Source organism: Fringilla coelebs (genome assembly GCF_963513975.1).
Source record: "Fringilla coelebs genome assembly, chromosome: 15".
In the NCBI taxonomy this organism is placed as follows: Eukaryota; Metazoa; Chordata; class Aves; order Passeriformes; family Fringillidae; genus Fringilla; species Fringilla coelebs.
Window position 1 is genome coordinate 6,936,770 of NC_140041.1, and position 20,261 is coordinate 6,957,030.

The following is a 20,261-nucleotide window of genomic DNA, read 5'->3' on the forward strand; positions in this document are numbered from 1 at the left end:
GCGGGGCTGTCCCCGCCCGCAGCCAGCCCCGCAGCACAGCCACGGCCACCCGAACGCTGCTGGCCTCGGGGGAGAAGGACGGCAGCGGGGCCTGTGCTGCCGGGGCACTGCGAGCACCGGGGCTGCCTTACCTGCAGGGCCGCTCCTCCTGCCGTGTGCCCGGTGCTCCAAACAGTAACAAAAGTCACTGCATTGAGCGCCTGTGGCGCTGCGTTTTAACATCTGATCACACTTCCCCTACTGAAACTGTGAACTTTCTAGTGGGAGTTTTCACTTGTAAAAAAACAAGTGAAACTTCAGAATTAGACCAAAACACATATGATCCTGCACATAGCTCTGTCACTTATAGTGAATTTATACATTCACTATAAATTACTTAATTCCTCATTTTAGAGTGGAGGAAAGCATTTTCAATTGCCTTTACCCAGAGTTTGAGGCAAAAGCAACTGGTAACTCCCACAGAGAAGGGGGGGCTGTTTTTGAGAGAGCAATCACTGCTTACAGTACTGATCTTGAATGTATCGTTACATGCTTACGAGGTGGCTGATGTGATTTCTTTGTCAATACAAAGTCTTGAAGGTAACACGATACTGTATACAAAGTGTTACTGTACCATTTCTGACCCACAAAGGCAGAGACTGTGCCTGGCAAGAGATATTTTTTTTTAGCAAGAGAACTGAAGATAAGTAGACACATAAAAATTACCGGCCAAAACTCACTGTAGCTACTTCACACTTGTATCTATGCCAATGGATTTATTTCAACTTGACTTGATTAAAGTAGTTTTAACTTGTAGTACTCAAGGAAGAAAACCAGAAATGTCTACCAAAACTTCATCAAATCATACTGAAATTTTGCAGAATTTCATAAATTACCTTTATGAAAAACAACTGACATTTAAAGTACAAAAAAGTGTATATACATAAAAAAATTCAACCACTTCAGCCAGTTTCTGCCTTCATGGAATACAGATACTCTTTTTTCCCCCTGTAACAAGCTATTTGATTTCTTTCCATTAACCTTAGAATTCTATTTCAAAACATCAGTAATTCATAACTTGAAATCAAGAAGAAACTACAAAGAAATACCAAACTGTTTAGCAGCATGGAGGCAAGAACTCCCAGTACACCCGATGTCACACCATCTCCTCCCAGCATAGCTTGCAAGAGCTCTGCATTTTAACAAAAACCTTGATAGAGAAATAAAAATTTTGTCTTCTCAGAGCAAGAGAAAAACAGCAAAAGCATGAACACTGAAATCTCAAGCTACAATCATCAATCAGCCTGTAAAAGATCTTACCAACTTTATCATCGGATTAAGTTAAATACAAAAACTGCATATAATTTTCATTATATGATAGAATCTCTTTTTTTCTCAAATATTTACCTCAAGTTCTGTAGTGTTCTACCAATACTTTCAATTTCTTTATTATTGTTACATCCACTTTGTGAAACACTATGATTGTGCAGTAAGAATTGTAGTGTTGTCTAGATCAGTCACTTAAGCATTATGCATCCCTGGGTGATTAAATGGACCACTCATTAAATTAACATTTCAGACTGTAATTCACAGAGACCACAGCATAATTAAATCCCCTCTCTCCTCCCCATTTGTTTTTCCCTTGATTTTGTAACCAAAATATGGTAGCAACCTGTTAATGCAGAGCCTTACCTGCTCCATTTCCAGCAGCATTTCAGGCACTGCCAAAGCACAGAGGGAATTAGCAGCCTGGGAAATCATTGCAGTTCAACTGTGCACTTGTCCCTTTGTCTGCTGTGCCTGCAGAGAGCACATGGACTGAGAGCAGCACTGGCTCTGCTGACCTTTGAAACCAAAACACACATCCAAGCCCTGCATCACGTGTGGCTCTGATTCCTGTTAAGCTTTTGGTCTGGTCCCAGTGGTACCATTTAAGCAGCTCAGTACGAGCTTAAATTTTTACCTCATAACAGCCAGCATGAGCAAGCACAGCATTGTGTGCATGAGATCCATTCAAAGCACTGGCACTGAGTCTTAGACAGTTTGTCTTTTATGGCAAACAGGAGGAGGGCTCTAATTAGGTCAGGCAGGTTGAGAATTCCAGGAGCTCTTCATGTTACATTTCAACTGAGCACAGCCCAGCTCTTACTACAATACAGTACGACAAATGATTAGAGATTTATGGTAAATCATAGATTTTTCAATTAAAAAAAATCTTCTACAACATGAAAGTAATGGATTCCTGCAGTGAATACTAATGTCAGTTGAGCTACAAATGTCAAGGTTTCAGTTTTTAATACTTATTTCAGAGTGCATGATAGCAAAAAAGCCTCCAACTTCCCCTAGACTTTCACCCTCTGCTTCTCTCCCCACTCTGCTCTATGACTTGTCAATATTTTAAAGCTCAAGGATCACCCCTGCTGTAAGGCTAGCAGAATTATTTGCTGGAGTCGGTCTTCTTTTCTGTCAGTAAAAGCCTGCTCATGTCAGCTGTATCAAACAAGGATGTAGGAGCCCTAAAAGCCCAGTCCTGTGACACCTGCCATTCTTGGGTTCCCTTGGCATATTTGCACATTCAGTCAAAAAAAAAAAAAAGTACCTTAAATCAGTGTCTCCATGTTTATGTTTTGAGTTTGGTGGAACCTTCCACTAACATTCAGACAAATGTCTGTTTCCTCTACATTGTTTTTTTACTCCATTTGCACCTTTCAGACAAGGGAACCTTTGTTGTTTTTTTCCCCACAAGGAGAGCTCCAGTATAAAACACTTCTAGCAACTTCTTTATCAAAATCTCTCAACACTTCAGGGTGAATACCAACTGCTCTCTTAATTAAAACACCTCAAACTAATCCTCATCCTCAATCTTCAAAGGATCAAGAAATCCAGTAAATACACAAAGATAACATTAAAAGACAACATCTACCAACTTCTTTCCTTGGACTTGATGTGCATTTTTCGTATATAATTTCCTAGGAATTAGGAAGTCTCTGTAAGCTCATGATGTCAGCATAAATGCAAATAAATCCTACCAGCTAAGCTTTGGGTCCTGCCTCTGCAGCACCTCTGTGTAAGATAGCTGCACAGACACACAATAAAAACACAGTTCCACCTTTGACTTAAATTCAGTATTTGCTTTTGTATTAAGAGAAATGAGAGAATCACAGGTTGCATGTTTCATACAGTTCAGCTAAATAATTTCCCTAAGACTAGAGAATATGTGGGTTTTGAGGCATTGGGCTTTGTTTTGAAGATAAGACTAGAAAAAAAATATTAGATGGATCCCACTATAATGTACTTTTGGGGTTTATACCTGTTTGCAAAGGAAATAGACAAATTCTTTAATTTACAATTTTTATTATGCTAATATGTTCTTAATTTTAAATGCAGCTTAACAGATTCTTTCCCCTTGTCCAAGTTCCAGTCTGTACAATGCATGTGAGCTCTGTGGTATCCTCCCACCCAAGTGAGAGAAGCTCTGTTGTTGTTCCCTGTCACTGGAGCACTGATCACCTACAACAGCTGGCTACAAAGATTATATGGCAGTTTAAGAGTACAGTGGACACAGCATTGCTCTTAAGAAACTAATCTTAGTCACAGTACACAAACATTTAGATAAATGCAGTCAATTTGACTTTGACCTGCAAATGCTCTTCTGAAGATCAGCAGCTGCAACACCTAGCCCCAGGATTAAAGTTCACATATACTGAATATAGATCCTGTAGAATATCAAAATTAAGTGTACAGTTCCATCTCTACTCAGGCTCTATAGTGTGTAGGCCACAGAAGTAAAAAGGTCTCTTGGCAATATTGCTGCCATTGGTACCAAATCAGCTATAGACAGCAAAATTAATTTATCATAGAATTGTATACACTGGATAGACGCAAAAAAAATATTAAAAACATATAAAAATCAAGAAGTTCACATGAAATCTGACTTCATTTGTAATCTTAATCTCCAGTGCTTATTCTCCTTCTCCAAACTTAAAATGCTCTGTTCAAAACCTAACTAAAAAGCCTCAGCATATCCAAAATGGGCAACAGTGAACTCTGAAGAGTTCACGCCTGTAATGATGTTACCAGCAGTCAGGAACGTGCTGCCACCTGTTGCTTCTCAGTAAAACATAGTTTTTCTAAAAATATATAATTTCAGATCATTTCTCTAGGGCTTCTACTGATTTGTATTATATACAGCATCCAAGTTCACCTTGAAGTAGCAGTCTGTTGAAGTCTCCTGAAGCAAACAAATTTATGGGTGATTTATTTTCTTGATACCAAGAAGACTTCAAATTTTGTTTTTATTACCTGCAATGGAAAAATGTTACTAAGTTTGAGTCTTTCACCTAGTGCTCCCACCACATGAAGTAATTTCTTGTCTCCTGGGGCGCAGAAGGCCCTACACTGAACCTTGCAGGCAAGCCAGGATTTCAAGCCTGGAACAGACACAATAATGAATCTCCCCCACCCTGCTTTCCTTGGTGTGCCCCCTTATGTTCTCTCTTTCTGTTCCTCCACTCCACATTTATCTGCAGACCTTTTGCACCTTATCTTGACCCCTACAGTGGTCTAAGGTCCTGCCAGATAGCTAAAGAACCAGGGTGCAGAGGGGTCTGGCTGAGCCACTTGTACCTCATGACATGTGCAGGAGACACTTCCTGCCACCTCATCAGCAGAAACGTGTGAGTTGGTGACAGAAGGAAGATGGCTCTGCTGCCTGACCTGGCACACCACCTATTCCTGCCAGGCTGTAGGGATCTGGGCTGCAAAGTACCCTGGGAGTGCCCCACTGATGGCAGCCTCCAACATCTGCTGTGGAACAAGAGACACCCCTCACCTCCCTCAGATGCGGCAGACCATGCAAGGCTCTCAAACCTTCTTTGGTTAAGCTTAAGAGGTACAAAGGCCACATGAATCTCAAACTTACCTTCTTTTAAAGGTGTTTTTGGAGGAATATTTTCCTTGCTATCATGCAGGAAAGCTTTGGAAGGATCAAAACGCTTGGTGCCCTGTACTGCACACAGCTGCTCCTGAAGCTGCCTGTTGGTTTGCTTTTCCTTGGCTAGCAATGCACGCAGCTTTGATACATCCTAGGCAAAACAAGACTTGGAAGTTAGATGAACATGAGAAGAGTCTGCTTCATCATTTACTGAGGGAGCCATTTTGCCTAATGCTAAACATATAGACAATTATTGGAGGCATTAAAACCCAACCCAGACATACAGGTATAGAGAAACCAGCAGCATGTGTAACACCACTAAGCATGGGAGTCTGAAACTTACAGCACATAGGTTATTAAGCCTAGGACCCCAAGAAGAGGTAAAAAAAGCCAACCAAGCTAAGAGTAAAGTACTGCTGATCCCTCTGCTGTAAATTCAGTCAAAAATCAAACTCTTGGCATTTCTGGAGGCTGGTGGTTTATTCTAATCTGCTTCACGCAGGAATTTAAAAACCAAGAAATAAGTAGCTTGCAGGACTAGTCTGTAAATATTTAGAGTAACAAACAAAGGCATCAAGCACATTAATAACTTGCAGATTTCTAATTTTGCATTTCACAAACCTGCTTCAGGTGGGCATTGTCTTCCTTCAGCTTCATAACATGCTTGATTTTTTGCTTCATGTTCTGGTGCCCAAGTAGTTTAGCATAGGCATTACTCAGTTTATTCAGTTCTTCTTGGGCTGCCCCATGCTCCTCCAGGAGAGCATTCTTCTCTGCTTCAAAAGCATCTAATTGTTGCTGAAATACATTTGATTGTCTTAAAAACCTCTTAAAAACCTTTCAACTAAGCATAGCTTTTTACTGAACTGAAATCTACCAAGGAAGATGAGTTTGGGAAAGGGAATACATGGCTCATTGGATAGTAACTTAGGAAACCATTGTAAAATAAATGCCTTGGAATGGGAAGCAGCATATTTACTTCTCAAGAGTAGAACTTGAGCCAAGAGCAAAAGTCTTATGTCAACAGATACTAACAAACACCTACTTACAACACACCTGAAAAGGCTTAACTTTGTTATGCAAGTCTTCATACAGTTTACGCCAGGTCTTGATCTCTTTCTCTAAGTTAGAGGTCACATCTTCACTTATGGTTTTCCTAAAAAGCAAGGAGCAGTTTTGTTATGTTCTTTGTTAGCTCTCAGCACTTCTTCCCAATAAAACTTGGCTGTGCCATCATATGCAGCTTAAGTTTGAGAAAGTCACCTTGATCTTTCTGCTTCAAGTTCTCTTTTCAGATCTTCAGTTTGCTCCTCAAGTTTTTCCTGAAGTTTAGTCATTTGTGCAAGGCAAGACTCTTTTGTTCTCTCTGTTTCTGCTTCTTGTAGTTCAAGCTTGGTCTGGACTTCTAAAAGCATCCTGAGGAAAAGACGATAATTTCTTAATGGGCCCTTGATTTTTACTTTTTTTCCACTATGCTAAATCTAAACCCCACAAGAACTATGGTTGAAAAGCTGTTAGTGGAACTGAAATAAAGGTTTGCACAAAAAGTGCCACAAAGTAAACAGTAGTACAGAAGGCAATTAGGTTTAAGATGAACAACATTTTTACCTTTTCCTATAAGGATGCAAGTCCTTGTGAAGCAAATCTCATGTTGCTCAATGCCAACAGCTTTTAGCAGGAACAATTTAGTAGTTAGGCTTGACATGGAGGATTTGCTCCAGCAGGAAGTACTCAAGACTTTTCAGTGTGGATATATGCAAGATTTCCAAAACCCTACACCTAAAAAGCACTGACCCCTCTTCAGCCCCAGCTCTTTGCTCCATCCCTTCCCTGCCACCTCAGCCAGGAAACACCTCTTGAATTTTTCTTTTACCAGCTCTAATGAAAACTGGAAACATTAAGCAGGTGGGAGGAAAGAAAGGGCAGCATCTTAATCAGCACAGAACCATAGAGAGCATGGATCACTAAACTGCTGTTAGACAGTCAGAAGCATGTTCTCAGTACTGGCCTAACACAACTTCTTGGGTGTTATTTCTCATCAGCTGCACTGTAATGCCTCATATTAGGCAGAGAGAGGACCTCAGTTCATTTCATCACAGTGTGGTAACTCATGGATGATTAATTGGCATCTGCTTGTGAGCAGAATTTGTGGTGACATCATTCAGACTGGAGTGGCAGAGAGTGAGTTCTGCTTTATGTATTTGCTTGTCACCCCTGGGGATGTCATTTGCAGAGCAGCCACTGTAACTGATATTTCTGAAACAGACAATATTCATACATATTTAATTCAAGTATTTTCCTTTTCTTTTATGTTCCACATATAAACAAAGATCAAAATAACTGATTGGGCGGACCAGTTTCCTAATGCATATAAGCATAATAAATTTTGTCTGTCAGTATTTTCAGCCTTCTGCACTGGGAAATCAAGAAACTTCAACTTACACCAAATACTGATCTGATCTTTAGAGCATCACATGAGGTCCTAGTTAGAAAGGCAAGCCTCAGTTTGCATTCTTTAGCTTAAGGAAAAGTTTGTCTATGTAGTACCTTGCATATTCTTCATTTGCTTTGTTTTTAGTGTTTTCTGCTTCTTGAAGCAACTGCAGATTCTCTTGGCCTGCTTTTTTCAGGTTGGCAACTTCTTCTCGCAGAGAGGAATTCTCCAGTTTAAAACTGCAAATTTCTTCAGCTGATGTTTTCTTGTAGCTGGTATTACAGTACAAATGAGAAGAACCTTTTTACTTCAGGCAAAATACAGACTGAAATGTTCACACCTTACAAGAGCAATATGAGCTCGTGTTAGCAAGTATCAAAGATTTTCTAACCTGAAGATCTGGCAGTGTACAGGCACTGATAAATCCAAAAGAAAGAAACCACAACACAGCTCCATAAAGCCATAAGCAGTAAAACTATGACAAATTCTGTGATACAGCCTTCACTATATTTGGTAAGGATTTTAAAACAAAGGACCTACTCTCTGAAGCTTATTTTAACCAGCAAAGCACCTAATGTCTGTAGCTGTCACTGACAAATATCCCACAAGATATTTGCCCTTCATGGGAGACACACATACCTAGTAATAACAGTATCACTTTTTATATACTTTCTAAATCTCAATATTGTAAGGTAAAATAATTGCAGTAACTGTAGGAAATTACTTTCAATTCAGTTCAAATTTTGAGTCTCCTTAAGTCTTTTTGCAAGATATTTCAATGTCAAGAACACCATCACTAGTTACAAATGTGATTGAAGACACCTGAACTCCTCCAACTTGTTACATTTTGGAAGAAGAAAAATCCAGTTTCCTGAACTAGATGGTGATACTGTGTCACTATACTTGCCTAGTACTCAAGAAATAAATTCTTAATACCACCAAACACCATCACAAAATCCTCTGCTCAAATGCCCTGCCAACACCCACATGTGGCACCTAAATGAACAGTACATTTTATTGTCATCTTAGAAATAATGCTTGTCCTATACATTACTAAAACTTAAATACCTTTCCAAGTCAGCAATAGTCTTTCCAAGTTCCTGCAGTGTATTGCTGTGCTCTTCTTGGATTTTCAATAAAGCACTGCTATGCATTGCCTTGATTTGCTCCAACTCTGCATTCTTCCTGAAATAAAAATTCAGCATTGCACTCCGGAGAGAAGCATGTGTGAACACATTACCAAATGCTGCTATCAGTTATAGAAAGCTTGAAGCAGCAGCCTAAAGCACAATCTCCACAACAGGTGTTACTAAGGATTTCCCCCTCCCCTTATTTTCCAAGGGAGCTATAGAATAGACTGAATACCTAGTAGTAAACTTAAACAAGAAACAACTGGCTTGAAAATATTTTTGTCATAGCCTTCTTCAGGACAGATATGGCCTGTACAACATGCACATATCTTAGCCAGCACAGCAAGGTCAGAGCACTACAATACCAGCCTTTCAACCAAATCCCAACTGTTTTTTTTTTAATTATAACAATGTAAAACTGACTCAAATTACAATTAATACTGACTCAAGTTACTAGTGCTAGTGATTAGATCTCATCACTATCAGTAATCAACAATCAGCAAGAAATAACTTCAGATCTGCTCAGGTCTCTAAAACCTGAATTGGGCTCAGAAGCTCTGCTTACACTACTAATTTAACATTTTTCCTTTCAAAGCTTGAAGCAGAAGCTTTCTTTCACAAACCCTTTCAACTCTTCTTCCATCTGTGTGAGTTCAAGACCTTGAGATTTGATTTCTTGTTCCAGTCGCTTCACCAACTTTTCAGCTTTCTTTTCCTTTGCATGCAACTTATTCAGCTCCTTCATAGTACCATTCAGCTCTTCTTCCAGAAGGTGTCTCTCACTTGTAACTTCATCTTCAAACTCTTGTAACTTCTGCTGCATTGATGCAGATGACTCCTGCATGCCAGAGCACCACAGATTTTAAAACTACCAGTACATCCTGGGTAGTTAAGGGTTAATTTGCACTGTTTAAGTTTCAAATCTATGGGAAGAACCAAAACCCCCATCCCAGCAGAAATGGTTCTTTGATCTATTAGATCACATGGGCCAGTACCCACTTTGCCATATTCATGATCTGTGGAATGCACATCTTATGTGCAAACAACAATTTTTAGTGCCAGTCCTTAGCATTACCATCTATTTTTAGACTAATTCATAGCCTGTATTTACCTTCTCTTGCTGCAGCTGAGAGATGACCTCCTCATGTTTCTGAAGCAATTTTTGGTGTTCTTGCTCCACCAAAGCAATTTTTTTTTTCAGGTCTTCTATTTCAGCATTCATACTCAGGAACTGTCCTTTGGCCTCAGACAATTCTTTGTCTGCATAGAAAAATCGTCAATATAACATAAATTCCCTTTTCTATCTTCAAATAGATACAATATATATTAATCATAATACTTCCATTCTAATGTTGTTTTTCCTTTGCCTAACTAGGGAAACAAACCCATAACTACAACCCATCTGGAAACTCCTCAAAACTGGCTCAGGGTATACCACTTTAAAATCATTTCAACAGCAGGACCAAGCAATTAGCCTCCACCAGAAGAGCAGTAAGGCAGGGAAAGCAACTACATAATGTCCCCAAAGCCTCTTCCACTAACTGGCACACAGAAGGCAGCTGGTACAGAAAAGTGACTACATGTCTGAGATTGCAGAGTTGCTAGAGTTGGAAGAGAAGGAGTAAGGAGGTGAAGAAGGATCCTTGCCACATTTCCAGCACCTCAGTCTATCTGTGAACAAGCTGCTGGCAGTGAATTCACACATTATACTGCTTCTCAGTGAAGCGTAAGGAACAAGATCTTAGTGTTCACCTTTCAGATTAAAGCCACTCCTACAATTTTCATTGTATACTATGTACCCAAGTTACCCTCCATGGAAACACCAATTCAGACTTAACAGATGTCAGAGTGAAATGATCCCCCTGTTGTTAAAAACACGCCTTGATGTTTCTAGCTGGAGCTCAGAGACTTGACTTCTCCTTTAGAACAAACCAGTCTAAATTGACATTTTAGAAAACACCTATTTGAGGTGCTTTAAGACATATGAGTGATCCCACATATGGAACAGTGTACAAGAACAAACAATTACCTTTCTCTTGTTGAAGCAATTGACACCTCTCATTAAGTTCTTTCATCAGTTTACATGACTCTTCCTCTTTTGCTTTGAGGGTATCCCTCAGGATCTCAATATCTCGGTCTTTCTTACTCAGTGTCTCCTCCATCTGGGCAATTTCTAGTTTGTATTTCTCCACTGTTTCTGCAACACTACTGTAAAAGAAAATTCAGGCACTTGTTACCACTAAGTTTTGCTTGTAAGCTTACACATCAAAAAAAAGGAAAAGGCTTAGGACTTTTGGTTTTCAAGAGGAAAACTGCCTTCTTGAGAATGATTTGTTGTTACCTGAGCTCTGTAATATATTCCAAGAGTTTTTCAGTGTCAGACTTTTCTTCAAATTTCTCTCTCTCAGTAGCAGACCTGAAACCAGGCAGTTTTTATGACAGATGTATTTAAAAAAAACCCCAGAGTTAAATAGTAACACATACTCTTCATCTCCCAGTTTGGCTCAAAACCTGATATTAGCTCTAAGAGTGATTCTACCCCCTTTTCCAGATAATCTTCTCATTGTAGTAAAGATGCTGAGCCAAATTTTGCCACAAGCAATATGCCACAAACATAATAATGCATTAACATAATGCAGTTTTTTTAGCAAATCAACATCTCCTCCCTTTGTGACCTGCACTACCTGCATTATTACCTTTGAGTACTGCAACAGCCAAGTTTGTGGTGCAGTGCCAGTTGTGGCAACCTGACGTTGAACATAGCCTGGAAGTTCATCCCAGGTCACTATCCTCAGCAACAGGCTGCATGTTAGTGCACTGTTCCTGTGCAGAACATGACATTTTTTGGGCAAAATAGAAAGTGCTGAGATAGAGAGTGGGTTCTGTCTACCTAGAGCTGCTGAAACCAAGAGAAACTGCAGTTACCTTTCTTCAGAACATGTGTCTGCATCAAAGCAGCTCTGAAGGCACAATGGCTCTTCAGTGCACTTCTCAGGAGAACATGAATGTGTTCATCAAATCCAAGCCAAATGCCTGCTGAATTAGGATTTCAGCTCCTGCTCTAATGCTTCTCTATTCTTGTTTATTCCTGACTTAGTAGTATAAAGGGTCAGAAATAGCTCAGCCATACAAATGTCCTCCTCCAACCTGAACAACAATTCTTTCCTAAAGATATGGGTCTTCCCTCCCCACCCCATCCCAATACCAATACCACATTGGAAGACAAAGGCTTGACATGATACCATTTATATTTTGGAAAAAAGGCTAGATACACTAGAGAAACAATGTTTCTAGTGGTTCTTTTATCAAACCACAGCCCTTATTAGAACTTCATTCCATTGTATTTATTCCAAACACTGATAATGTCTGTTCCTTCTCAGCAGGGAGACAGCCTTGATTTTGGTTACTACAAAGGATAAGCATGGAAACACAGCCAGGTCATATCACATCATCTAATTATCTTCCTAGCACTTACAATTTTTCTTGTAACTGTGCTACTTTTCCTTTTGAATGCTCTAGATTCCTTTGCACTTCCTGCAGCTTCATTTCCATGTTTTCCTGCTTTGCCAGTGCAGTCTGAAAAAAACCAAACAAAATACACCATATTAACATTAAAATGAGATCTGGTAAATAAAAAGGCATTGTGGGAGACAGTGGTGAAATAAAATTTAATCATCACTCCAGTTTAATGATAGCACCACCTACTATGCTAAATGTGATTGCAAGTATCCCTCTGCAAAGATAACAGCCACTTGTTAAACGTCAACTGCCACCAAGAGCTTCAAACTACACTGAAGATCACTGACTTTATTCCTGAGCAACTCAGAATTACTGTCCTGTACAGATGGCCATACCTTTTCCTTAGCATCCCTCATGTTTCTGAGCTTCATCAACTCCATGCACAAGCTGCTCATTTTCTTCTGCACACCATCTTCAGACAGCTTGTTAGAAAAGAAGATAAAAACCACCAAGTGTAATTCCTTTGTATGAATTGCTGTTCACACAACCCTTTCCAAGGTTTCCCCTCCCACTCTGTGTTTAGACAGGAGGGCACAAGCCCCCAAAGCAGACATGCTTTACATTAAAACACCTGCTGATCAGCAAGTAAAGCTTCCTCTTGCACAGGAAGCTCAATAACCACAAAGGCAAAGCAAAGATGCAGTTGTCTGAATACCTTTGACTTTAGTAGCTCATTGCTTCTTGTTAACTCCAGCAGCTGTTTCTTCAGGCATGCAACATTTGCTAAAAGAGAGGTTTTCTCCTGAACTGCAGCACTCAGCTTTGCTTCAATCTTTACAAGATCTTCATCCAGAGCATGAAGTTTTTTATCCTGCTCTCCACGTTCTCTCACTAATGCACGAATCTAAAACATGAGGTATTTTCTTTATTTCCTACTATCATTAGTTTAGCCAATTAAACCACAGGCATAGGTATCCAAACTGTATTTACTTTCATTCAGAACATCTATCTGCAAACTCTGACTCACAGGAAGGAAATAGCAGAATTACCACAAGTCCCCATTATTACACACCATATAATACCAATATTTCATATGACTTATTTATTTTATGCTTCCAAGCCAGTACAAAACATTAAAATTAGAATAGTCTTAGCTTTAATGGGTAACAGAAGCCAACTCTCCTGTTTGGCTGTGAGACATAAGAAGACAGAACAGGACATTGAGACACAAGGCACCAATTAGCACACCAAAGTGTATTGATACAGTTCAGGGTGCCTCTTGAGCATTAAAAGTATGACAATTAGTGAGCAAAAAGTTTTATCTAGAGATTGTTCAATAAAACAGAACCTTATTGGGGTAGCCAACAGAAGACTTAGTTCTGTTTTTGAAAAGACTGACAGAACAGTTGTTCACAATCAGCAGGAATTAATGCAATTCCATAAGCTTTGCACATCTATAATATCTGATAATCCTTCCTTTGCACACAGCTGTTTGTAAACTACATGTGTATGCTGTCTGATGCAAAAGAGGCCAATTCTACCAGCTGGTATTTTTTATTATCATAAGTGGGAGGAGACATGACAGGATTTCACTCACACAATAGATTCATACCTCCTTCTCCAGTGCCTTCTGTTTCTTTTTCTCTTTCAGAAGCAGAACATCCTTTTTAGTCTTGGCAATCCCACTAGCCGGCTTTGGAAGAGAGATGTGTTAGAAATCTCTAGCTTCATAGTAGCTGAACACAATTAAATAGAGGAGTGGGTGATAAATATAGACAACACTACAAAGATACACACCAAATAAAGAGCAACCCTTGGTATCTCCCAGACAGGGCAGAAAAATATCAGGTTAGGATGGGTTTACCCTTATCCTTTCTCCAAAGCATTACTCTGAGAGGACAGCACATAACCACAGGGACAAAAAGATTAACCAAGCTGGAGACTTGAGCACCCCTAAGCTCCACAAAAACATTTTAATATCTTCACCTAAGGTTTGTTTGCAGAATTTCATCCTACATCATCAATACTCATGAACCTATTGAGCGTGTCAGGGCTATCATTTTTCAGCCTGTTAAGCCATTAATCTTGAAATCCATATGCTTGCAAAGGACATTGAGAACCTGCACATGCAGTGCCATCCCCTCCCTGTTCCTTTCACCATCAGGTTTTCACTGTGCCTTGCCCAGCCCATGAGAGCAAGAACACCATTTCCTTAAAAAAAGGAAAACCATAATCCCATGGTGAGCAAGAGGAGAAGAAATCCCAAAAGTATAGCACCAAACAGAACAAGCTGCTCTGTAGTACCAAGTTAATTATCACATGATTTCCAAGGATGCAGCAATTTCATTTTTCCTGCTTGGGTCTTAAGGAGCACAGATGCAGCAACATGTTCCACAGTTCACTTGGGTAGATTAATGACAATTGTATGAAGAGGCTGCATTGTTTAAACAGTCAGAGAGATTTAGCTGGGATTTAACAGTGCTACAGACACCACAGCAGTCTTACTGTTGATCCAAGAGATGTGAGTCTCCTTGCAGTTACTGGGGTGGGTGCACTCTTCTCACTGCTCAGATTTGTCTCACCTGCAGAAGGAAGTAGAAGGGAAGGGTGAAGGAAGAGGGTGTGCATGCACACAGTGAGGCAAATGCAACAAAACTACACGAGGTTAATTGCCTATGTACAAAAGACACCTGGTTGTTAGACTATCAACTTCACAACTCAATACCAGTTGCTTTTTTACTGCAATAGCCAGCTCAATATTGGTCATCTGGGTGCTTGGCAAAATTTAGAGAGACTACTAGGTGACAGACAATTTTGATACTTCCACTTCTGCCAAGTTTTCCTGCCAGGATCCAGATCCATAATATCAGTTTTGAACTCAGGGATGCTTTACATATTAAATATGCATGAAAATATCTCTAAACGCTAGGTTAATAAGTAGCCCATTAGACCTCCACAGGCTCCCCCCCAATTAGCAGAAATCACATATAAAGCTATTTTTGGTAGATTCCAACAGATTCTTTTACAACTGCTCCTTTAAGCTGGAAGGCAGACAGTGAGTCTCTGCAAGAGAAACCAATTTCTGAGCAGCAGAGCTGTAACGGCAATAACAATTGCAGCATCTAAAGATACCTTATCATTGTGTTGTGTGCAATTTTTACTTACTCTTCTGTTTCCGAACCCCTTGGCATGCTTCAGAGGACAGCAAACTTCCCACTCCACCTGATGGCTTAACGTTACGGGATCCTTGCAGGGGGGTACGCCCTAAAAATGAGATTTTCAGAACAGCAGAACACAATGAAGGCTAACGACAGGGTTTTCAGCTTCAAGAAGACTGATAAGACATCTAGGGTAAATCTACAGCCAAAACCTCACTGTGAGAGACTCGAACATCAGCAAAGGCTCTCGCTAGCAGTGCCTCAGCCGCGACAAGCTCTGCATGCTCCTCTTACAGCGCTGTACTACGGAACCAGAGGCCAGCAAGGCTCGGCACCGCTTTAGTTACTACGGACATTATACCCGTTCATAGCTGTATTCGGCATGCCAGGGCTAGACACGAAGTCGGGACCTTCTGCCTTAGAAGGGGACCCCTGCAAGAACTCAGAGAGCTGTCCGGCCCCGCGCTAGGAGCTGTCCCTCACAGGAAGGGACACCGTGATGCCGGTCCCCGCCGAAGGGCCCCCGCTCCCCCCGTGCCCTCCCCTCACGTACCAGCGCTGCCATCGCGGGGCAGGGGTCGGCGGAGCGGCGCGCGCGCGGAGGCCATGACGGCGCTGGGACCCCGCGGCCCGGCGTTCAAAGGGGCCAACGGCCGCGGCGCGCGCCGACCAGCCAATCAGCTGCCGCCGTCCCGCCCGCCTCGGCCAATCGGGACGCCCGGCGCGGAGCACGCGCGCTGCGGGCCCGGCGGGGGGCGTGGCCGGCGGTGCGCGTGCGCGGGGCGGGCGCGGGGAGCGCGGAGCGGTGCGGAACTCACTCACTCGCTTACGCTGTGCGGGGCTCACTCCGTGTGTGCGGGATCCGCTCGGTGTGTGCGGGGCTCTGTGCGCATCGCGGAGCCGAGCGCCGCCGCCGTGTCCCATGTCGGCTCCGTTCGAGGAGCGCAGCGGGGTGGTGCCCTGCGTGACGCCCTGGGGCCGCTGGTACCAGACGCTGGAGGAGGTGTTCATCGAGGTGCGCGTCCCGCCGGGCACCCGCGCCAAGGACGTGCACTGCAGCCTGCGGAGCCGGCACATCGCCCTGGCCGTGGGCGGGCAGGAGCTGCTGCAGGTACCGCGGGCAGCGGGCCGGCGGCCCGTCCGACGCGTAGGCCGCGGGGCGCCGGGGGGCACGGCCTCAGTTGGTTATAAAATAGCTGAGATCACCGAGCCCAGCCTCAGACCGAGCACTGTGTCAGCCGGCCACGGGCTTTCCTTAAACACCTCCCGGGATTGTGACTGCGCCACCTCCCCGGGAGCCCGATCCGAGGTCTATCACACTTTCTGTGAAATTTCCTCCTGATGTCCAACCCAGACCTGGCACAGCTTAGACTGTGTCGTCATGTACTGTCATTAGTCGCCTGGGAGAAGGTTTGCACATCTGTGCCCTCTGGTGCCTCTCTTCTTTATCCCAGGTTTGGTACATTAAAAATGGCATTCATTGGAAACAGTTTTGTTCACCTGCACGGGGTTTTATGGTGCCTGTCCTCTAGTAGATGGAAAGAGAGCTGGAGAGGGGCTTCTTACAAGGCCATGGAGTGATGGGACAAGGGGGAATGGCTTTAAACTGCCGGAAGGAAGTGTTATATTGGATAGTAGGAAGAAATTCTTCCCTGTGCAGGTGGGGAGGCCCCATCCCTGGAAGTGTTCAAGGCTAGGTTGGACAGGGCTTGGAACAACGTGGGATAGTGTAAGGTGTCCCTGCCCATGGCAGGGAGCTGGAATTAGATAAACTTTAAGGTCCCTTTCAATCTAATCCATTCTGTAATTCTATGAAAAATAAAAATAGAAATTCACATGGATTTTAATTGTGAATGTGGACAGCACAATGCACAGCTTCAATTGCTCCAGAAAAGAAAAAAAAAACCTAAACCAAAAAACAATAACAAAAACACAAACAAACAAAAACCCAGCCTAAAGACAGATTTACTTTCCTATTTATAATTAACTGCTCATACTACCTGTATCCTGTAGCAGAGCTAGATGTTACTCCTGGCAAAACCACTCGCATTTTCATGACAAGATTATTAAAAATGGCATTTCCTGCTGAGAAACACAAGCCTGTTCAATGACTCCAGATACTGAAACAAGGTATTAAATGCTTCAATTTAAAAAAATAATTGCATAAGAAGCAATAGTTCTTTGACAGGCTACATGCAAGTGTATACTTGTAGGGCCAGATCACCCTATTCATTTTCAGCAGAATATAAGGTTAAGTTGTGAGTAAAACTTCATAGCTCAATGTGAACTGGATGCTGAAAAGGTTTTACTGATTTGTAATATTGTACCTGTCTTTTTCAGGGTAAACTTTTTGACTCTACAGTAACTGATGAAGGAACATGGACCTTAGGTAATAATCTACATCTGAAGTGACATTATAAAGACAGTAAAACTTTCCAGTAGACACTGCAGAATAATTTACCCTCTCTTTATTAATGGGAAAGATTACTTTCTTCCCATAGCTGTGTAAAAAGGCAAAGTCATTATTGCTGGATTAAGGAACTGAGGTATCTGAAAAACACTTGAGACTAAGGTTAATAAGAAAATGCCACATCCTGGAAGGTCCTAATCAATGGGTGCAAACATTTCCATATAGTGAGAAGTTTTTTGCAAACCTTCATTTAAACAGTTATGGTACAGCTGTTGTGGTCTATGACTCTCCATAATTACTACTCTTTATGACAAAATCTACAGTCCAAGAGAATCAGAAAAAAATTTTAAAATCACACTTAAGGTTCTGATATATAATGAGGAAAAAAAGCATATTGGGCCATTATAGCATAAATAAAGTATTTGGAATATTTTGGGGTTTAGCAATCATATTTGTGGACTGTGCCTCTCACTGTTTTCCCATTAAGGGTTTTCTTTTCCATTCAATATTTATATTAAATATTTATTGATAATTTGTAATTTAACCATTAAAATTTAAAGTGTTAATACACATTGTGAAGTGAAGCCCAGTCTTTATCAGTATGCAAATAATCTTCAAAATACACTTCTAATGCTGTATTTATTCACCTCAGTAGAACCAAACACCCTGCACTGCACATTTATTCTGAAACATGCTTCCAGTATATTCTGTATGGCCATACACAATCTATTCATATGTTGCTAAAACTTAGTTCTGGCTTTTGTTGGTAATAACTCCCTGTAAAGCCTGACCTTAAATTTTTCATTATTGCCTTAGCAAAGTTGTCTATATTAATAGATTAAATCTTTGTGTGAACATCTCCAAGAGGTTACTTTATGCTTGCAATAGAAGTACTTATGAACTGTATTTAATCCCTTAAAACAGCTTCAGGATCTTACAGGCCAGAAGGGGAGAGATGACAGTACAGGCTATCTTTGCTTCAGCCTTTTTTCTTTTGTCAATGTTTTGTTATTTATCAAGAACTAAGTTGGCATTGGCATTAAGAATTTAAATTACTTCACTTCTTGTGCTTGTTAATGGTGAATTCACCAAACCAAGACAAGAACCAGCATGCAGGACTGAGTTTAAAGTTGCTCTCTGTGTTTTCACTCAACAGAAGACAGGCAGCTGATACGAATTGTTCTAATGAAGACAAATAGAGATGCTGGAAATTGTTGGAGCTCTCTGTTAGAAAATGAATATGCTGCTGATCCTTGGGTACAGGACCAGATGCAAAGGAAACTTACACTGGAGCGATTCCAAAGAGAAGTGAGTTAATGTACCATAATTAATCCTTATATGTTTTGTTAGCACACAGAGGTTATGGCTAGGAAAGCTGAGCAAATGCCATGGATATATATGCTTTAGTTCAATAGCTGTAAAAGGCTTACAAGGTTTTACCACCGTGCTTTGAAGAGATTATTCTGTCTGCACTCTGTCTGCAGGGTTTGTGGTAAGTTCAGGTGAGTTTGGAGCTACTATTGCTGTTTTAGTAATTGCATCTTCCTAACAACTTTGCACTTGTTAGTCTACACACAACTTCTGTTATTATCTAGAATTATAACAAAGCCATATTTACAATAAAATTGTGCATCAAATTCTACTGGATATGCTTGTTTATAATGTAAGATGGAGTACTTACTATAATGTAAGTAGTTAGCTGGAAAAGATGTTTCTTGCACTTTTACTAAAACTGCCTAAATTGTTTTGCTATACCTTTGGCACACAACTGTTCCTATACACGTCTGCAGAGGTGCAGAATTACAACATTTTATGTACCAGCTGAATCAGCAGGCTGTGTACTGTAGCAGAGAACAGCAGTTTTATGAACCTTGTTATCCATCAGGGCACGTACTTAGATTTTCAAAAGGCAATTTCAAAGGACACCAAAAGCCAGATCTCGTTCTTAAACTTTCCTTAAAATTTCTATTCTGGCAAATCTGACTACTTGGTAAGATGCTAAGACAAGAACAGCATTACAAAGTCACTTAAGCAGTAGGCAACCAAACTATGACAATTCAGTTTGTTGATGCATGTTCCAAAAATTTCAGTGCTGTGATAAATGTATGACAAGTTGATTGTTATATGTTCTTGTTACAATGGCAGAATATTAACAGAAAGCAATTTAGGTGGTTTTTTTTGTGGCTTGTCTGGGATTTTTTAAAGCATTTTTATTCTAAATAATTTACTTACTAAACAATTTTTAATTTTACTTCCATAGAACCCTGGGTTTGACTTCAGTGGAGCAGAAATTTCTGGAAACTACAGCAAAGGAGGACCAGACTTTTCTAGTCTTGAAAAGTGAACTTTTTATATGTGACCCTTTAGACAAATTACATGTTACAGTTAAGGACTAGAATCATGTAACTGTTGGAGACTTCAGTGATCTCTTCAATGGATTGTTTTCAAAAGTAATTACTTCAGTGAAGAGAAAGAAGATCTTTTCCAGCAGAATGAAGACAAAATGTTACCAGCTGATTTATAAGCTCTGATAACTTTATGATACTAAGGCACAAACTATAGAGGAAGGTGTACATAAAAAGTAACGTCTTTAAGCAGATTGTTTGGTTTTGGGTGTTTTTTTCTTTTTAGAAACACTATAGTAAATGAATCAGTTATAAGGCAATGTAACAGTTTATATTGAGTGTCATCACACAGCACTTACAGGACAACCAGGGAATCAGACCCAGCCTGCAGGGGTTTAGGAGGGGAAGGTTGT

The 20,261-nt window shown here is 40.8% G+C and overlaps 2 protein-coding genes across 2 annotated transcripts; one reads left to right on the forward strand and one right to left on the reverse strand.

The window, feature by feature from the left end:
* Positions 1 to 4,205: 4,205 nt before the first annotated feature.
* HMMR (hyaluronan mediated motility receptor) lies at positions 4,206 to 15,701 on the reverse strand (the record flags this gene model as incomplete). Its single annotated transcript, XM_084215719.1, has 18 exons — positions 4,206 to 4,281; positions 4,901 to 5,063; positions 5,534 to 5,710; positions 5,969 to 6,068; positions 6,176 to 6,328; positions 7,460 to 7,618; positions 8,415 to 8,531; positions 9,100 to 9,314; positions 9,588 to 9,736; positions 10,506 to 10,684; positions 10,818 to 10,892; positions 11,952 to 12,052; positions 12,331 to 12,417; positions 12,651 to 12,839; positions 13,548 to 13,628; positions 14,441 to 14,517; positions 15,101 to 15,199; positions 15,647 to 15,701. 18 exons carry the CDS (start codon positions 15,699 to 15,701, stop codon positions 4,262 to 4,264), a joined length of 2,196 nt encoding a protein of 731 aa, XP_084071845.1. The 3' UTR covers positions 4,206 to 4,261.
* Positions 15,702 to 15,886: 185 nt separating this feature from the next.
* Positions 15,887 to 20,058, forward strand: NUDCD2 (NudC domain containing 2). Its single transcript, XM_084215724.1, has 4 exons — positions 15,887 to 16,204; positions 17,434 to 17,482; positions 18,660 to 18,811; positions 19,764 to 20,058. The coding sequence occupies exons 1-4, from the start codon at positions 16,016 to 16,018 to the stop codon at positions 19,845 to 19,847; spliced, it is 474 nt and encodes a 157-aa protein (XP_084071850.1). The 5' UTR covers positions 15,887 to 16,015; the 3' UTR covers positions 19,848 to 20,058.
* Positions 20,059 to 20,261: the final 203 nt, after the last annotated feature.